Source organism: Ananas comosus, linkage group 7, assembly GCF_001540865.1.
Source record: "Ananas comosus cultivar F153 linkage group 7, ASM154086v1, whole genome shotgun sequence".
Classification (NCBI taxonomy): Eukaryota; Viridiplantae; Streptophyta; class Magnoliopsida; order Poales; family Bromeliaceae; genus Ananas; species Ananas comosus.
This window is the reverse complement of record NC_033627.1, coordinates 7,783,503-7,788,585: the sequence shown is the minus strand read 5'-3', so window position 1 is coordinate 7,788,585 and position 5,083 is coordinate 7,783,503. Positions and strand designations below refer to the sequence as shown.

At 38.3% G+C, this 5,083-nt stretch overlaps 1 protein-coding gene across 1 annotated transcript; it reads left to right on the top strand.

Moving 5' to 3' along the window:
- Positions 323-3,936, top strand: LOC109713439 (G-type lectin S-receptor-like serine/threonine-protein kinase SD3-1). The gene is made up of 2 exons (XM_020237520.1): positions 323-639; positions 1,050-3,936. The coding sequence occupies exon 2, from the start codon at positions 1,318-1,320 to the stop codon at positions 3,571-3,573; it is 2,256 nt and encodes a 751-aa protein (XP_020093109.1). The 5' UTR covers positions 323-639; positions 1,050-1,317; the 3' UTR covers positions 3,574-3,936.

The following is a 5,083-nucleotide window of genomic DNA, read 5'->3' as shown; positions in this document are numbered from 1 at the left end:
TCAAAAATTTTTTGAGAAAATAAATTTGATAATTTAAATTTTGTAAAAATATATTTACTATTTGAGATTTTTGTAGGTATCTGTATAAAATTAATTATTTAAATATAATCGCATAGGATAGGAAATATAAAAATCTGTAAAATATAGTAATAATATAATGCAATTAAACCTTTCTCCGCTCTAAACCAATGAGTATATCTGTGTTTATGAAAGGCAAAACCTCACCTGACATCTCATTTTTCGATCCCACGCGTTCCCTTTTTATCTTCACCTCACATCCTTTTCCCTAGCCCACGCGTTCTTTTCTTCCTTCTTTTCTATCCACAGTCTCTTTCTCTCCCCATCCCATTCCCCTACCAAACCTCACTCGCAACTTTCTTCCGTTTCCTTTCCGCCTTTCCTCCAGAGCTTCTTTAATTACTCACTGTGCCTGCGGACTCCCTTTGACCCTCACCCCCCACATAATTCCACCTCCTATTTCCCTTTCACAATTATTTATATATAAAAAAAATTCTTTCTGAAACCCCCTCATTTTCTTTATTTTTTTCCTTTTATTCCTCCCCCTTTTTTTTATTTTTCCCTCCCATCGCTTTCCCTTTCCGACTCTCTCTTTCCCTTCTCAAGTAGCTTCAACGGGAGGTAAGCATTTTCAACCATCGATTTGAGCATTCAAATCTCAAATCTGGCATTGTTATTTTATTCTAGTATCCATTTCTGTTCTCCATATTTCTGATTTGATTGTTCTAATTTCTTTTTCTTTCCTAATGTGCTATTTTTGGCAAACCATTTTCTTGAGCTTCATTAGAATTCCACCATTTAGCTCTCAAATCTGTCCTTTCACTAAGATTCTGCTCTGAGGGCTCAAGAGGAGGAAGAAGAAGAAATTAGGCTTGTTCTCATTACATGCCCACTTCATAAATTTGGGTATTCAACATGTAATTCCAGTTTGGATATCTTGTCTCTTGCAAAGTCCTACTCTTTTTTCAATTCTGTTTCTTGTGGGGGGGTGTTATTAATTTTTCTATATGTTACTTCTTTTTTGTTCTTAGGAGTTTCATGGTGCATGGAACGCTAATTTAGTTCGGCACCACCTAAAAGGTCTTTTTCTTTTTCTAAAAGCCGAAAGACCTGGTGAAAAGGCGCAAAATGTTGCCCTCTTTGACTCTACATTGCCTAACCTTCATGAGTGTTGATTCACCATCAAAACCAGCTTGTAAGATCTTTCAGTGCTGAAATTAGTATCCATCCCTTGCATTCTAAAATCCCATTTTTTAGGGGGGCATTGTTTCCACTCTTACCTCCGCCATAGATGTCAAAATGCTCAAACCAATATCATGTCGGTTCTTTGTCTTAGTACTATCTCTTTTCGTAGTTTATATCAAAGGTTTGCAAATCCCTCTAGATTCCAAGCTGTTTGCATCAAACCACAACTACTGGGTTTCTTCAAATGGGAACTTTGCCCTAGGTTTCTTCAACAACTCCAACGACCCTAACAAATACAGCGTCGGCATTCGTTTCAGCTCAGCCTCAATCCCATCAGATAAGCAAGCTCGCATATGGGTTGCGGGAGCTGGAATCTCTGTCGGTTCTGATTCATATCTTCACCTTACTGAGACTGGAGACCTCATTCTGTTCGACTCTTTAACAGCGGCAACTGTTTGGAGTAGCAACACTAGCAACTCCTCTGTATCTTCTGCTAGTCTCTTAGATGATGGTAATCTTGTTCTCTTAGGTCAAAACCACAATGTTATTTGGCAAAGCTTTAGAACACCTACTGATACGCTACTCCCAGGCCAGAATTTGACAGTATTTGAGACCCTTCGAGCTGCTAGCCGAAATTCTGTATCGAGTCATTATACGCTATCTATGGATGCTTCTGGCATGCTGAAACTCAGCTGGGAGACGAATGTCACTTACTGGAAAGCTGAAGTCGCCCCTACATTCCCCACTCTCGCTGCTGTCGTCACAAGAGAAGGATCATTTCAACTAGTCGACCAAATGTCGAGGCCGGTGTGGTCGATGTTTGCAGTTGATCATAACGATTCCTCTGTCGTCTTTAGGTTTCTAAGGTTAGATGCTGATGGGAATTTGCGAATGTACTCGTGGGATGACTCTTCAAAGTTATGGAGAAAGGTGTGGCAAGCTGTGGCCAACCAGTGCAACGTCTTTGCTACTTGTGGGTTATCTGGGGTGTGCACGTTGTCCCAAGTGGGGACTGCAACCTGTAAATGCCCTTTCGGGTCATCAAGTTTAGCTGCAAATTCTAGTTGTTTGGCTCCATACTATCAACATTGCAGCTCCGGAACAACTATGGTTGCATTTAAGCATACTTTCTTGTACGGTATTTATCCACCACAAGATTCTATTATTCAGTCCAGTGCTAGGCAGTGCAGGGACTTGTGCTTGCAAGATCCTAATTGCATGGCTGCTACTGCAACCAACGACGGTGAAGCTCAGTGCCGTATCAAAAAGACCAGATTCATTACGGGTCATGGGAACCCCTCCTTACCATACACATCGTATGTTAAGATCTGTTTAGATCCACTTGCCGCATTTCCTTTAAATGCCTCTGCATCTTCTCCTTCCACTGCTCCTTTAAACAAAGAGATCAAGAGATTCTACATACCTTCTATCATTGGACCAATATCTGGCGCACTCCTTGCATTTGTGGCGATCCAAGTTGGTATTCTTTTTTTCCTCTGGAAGAGAAAAAATGAGGTTAAGAGCACGGGAGCAACATACTGCCCTTGTCCTAGTTCTATTGGTTTGGTTCCATTATCATACTCGGAGTTGATCAATATCACCGGTAACTTCAAGGACCAGCTTGGGACAAATCTATACAAAGGTGTGCTTCTGTCGAACAAAGTTGTTGTAGTGTGGGAGTTAAAATATGCGATGCAAAGTGGGGAAATCATAGGAGAGAAACTGTTTAGGTCTTGGATTTCTGCTTTAGGAGGAATTCACCATAAGAATTTGGTGAAATTGGAGGGCTACTGTTGCTGCTCCGACCGAAGGTTCTTGTTATACGAGTTTCATAAGAATGGTTCAGTTGATAAATGGATTACAGAAGCTAAACTCAGCAGGAGGCTGACATGGAGAAGAAGGGTAAAGATATGCGTAGGAGTGGCAAAAGTCATCTCCTACTTGCACTCTGGCTGCAGGGAATTTGTCGCTCATGGGAACTTGAAATGGGAGAATGTGCTTCTGGATGAAGAGCTCGAAGCAAAGGTGACAAAATTTGGCTTGAAGAGAATGAGCGGCAAGGCAAGCGAAAGTGAGCAAGGTGCTGAGGCTGATGTGGCGAGCTTTGGGGAGATGATACTGAGAATGGTGAGTGGACGCCATGCTGGCACTAATATTTGTTGTTGGGCCCATAATGAGTGGGCAGAGGGGCGAGGTGTGGAGCTTGTGGATTCGAGAATTAGGGATAAATTTGATGTAGATGAGGTTGAACGCATGTTGAGGATCGCATTTTGGTGTGTCCAGTCTGATGCTCGGCTTCGGCCCTCGATGGGGGAAGTAGTTAAGGTTTTGGAAGGTACATTGTCGGCCGATCCCCCACCACCTCCTTAAGTATGCAATTCTCTAAGAGCAGGCATATTACAAATGAATCATATGATGGTATCTCCAATGCTTGCAGCCAAAATTGGATCTGTGGTTAATTGGACATTCGCTCATATTGGATCTGCTTGGGTGGAAGGCTAACAAAGTGTTTGCATTTATGTAAGTATTTTTCTTTGAAACGATGCTTGAAAGCATATTCTCATGTAATAGTGGTAGTACTAATCTAACTAGGTCAGGTTTAGTGCGGACCTTGTTTTAACAGCCTAATTTTTACAGCACAGAGAGCACTAAGTTGAGTTCTCTGATGCTTTAAACACCTTTTTAAGTCTTGGTTATGTGCCAAAATATAGTCTGTTATTATTATTATTATTATTATTATTATTATTATTATTATTATTATTATTATTTTCATCTTTTCCATTATCAACCTTAGAAACTGCATCGTGTTTCTAGTACACACCTTCAGTAATACTCTATTGCAACAGCACCTGGATCCTTTCTTTTGCTAAGAATTTGCATGCTGTTTCTATGCAGGATCTTTTGTAAACATCTATACATTGCGTCTAGAGAATATTTTGCGTTTTTGAGTTATCACATTTTCAACTTTGCTTTGCAAACAGCACCGAAGCTCGCAATTTTAATTAAGTTTGATTTGTAATCTTCATTCGTGCTGTAACTGTTCCTCATGTTTTAGAAACGGTAGTTCCTTAATCCCTGTTTCACCAGTCAGGCATGACAGTTAAATCACATTTACGGAAAAGAAACAAAAGACCCCACGATGTACATTTCTAGCAACAAGAAAAAAGAAAACTAAAGACTGCTACACCGAAATTTTTTTATTTTCTTTGGCCCGTTACAGAAGAAGAGGAGTTCCGGATGTACGGAAAGTTTTCCTCATCACTTAGGAGGGGCGTGCGCAAGCCCGAGAGACATTCTGTCGTGAAAAATGCTCCTATTTATTACTGTTGTTGTATCACGTTTTAAAAAATTTACATTTGCCTCTTCTTATATGGTTTTCCTGGATAGAAACAGCATTGTTAATGTTGTTCAGCTTACTTGTCCTCGTAGGATTAGTAACAGAGCAACTCCGTCACTTAGGGCCGGTTTGGCCTACCTTCTGAAAAAGTGATTTTGGTTTGGAGAAGTGATTTTTGTTAAAAAGCTGTAGAGCGCTTGGCAGAGTTTAGATAAAAATGATTTTTCTGAAGTGATTTTGAAAAACTGTCAGGCAAATTTTTTTTGGTATTTGCATAAATTAATATTTTTATTAAATTTTATTTTAAAATAATTTAAAATCTAAATTTAAATTTGAATTAAAATTTTAAATTTTAAATTTTAAACTTATAAATTTTAAATTTAAAGTATTAATAAAATTTATAAGTTTAAAATTTAAAGTATTAATAAAATTTAAAATTTAAAATTTAAAACTTTAAATTTTAAATTTTTATAAAAATTTATAATTATAAAATATAAAATTTAAAGTATTAATAAATATAAAAATAAAAATTTAAAGTTTAAA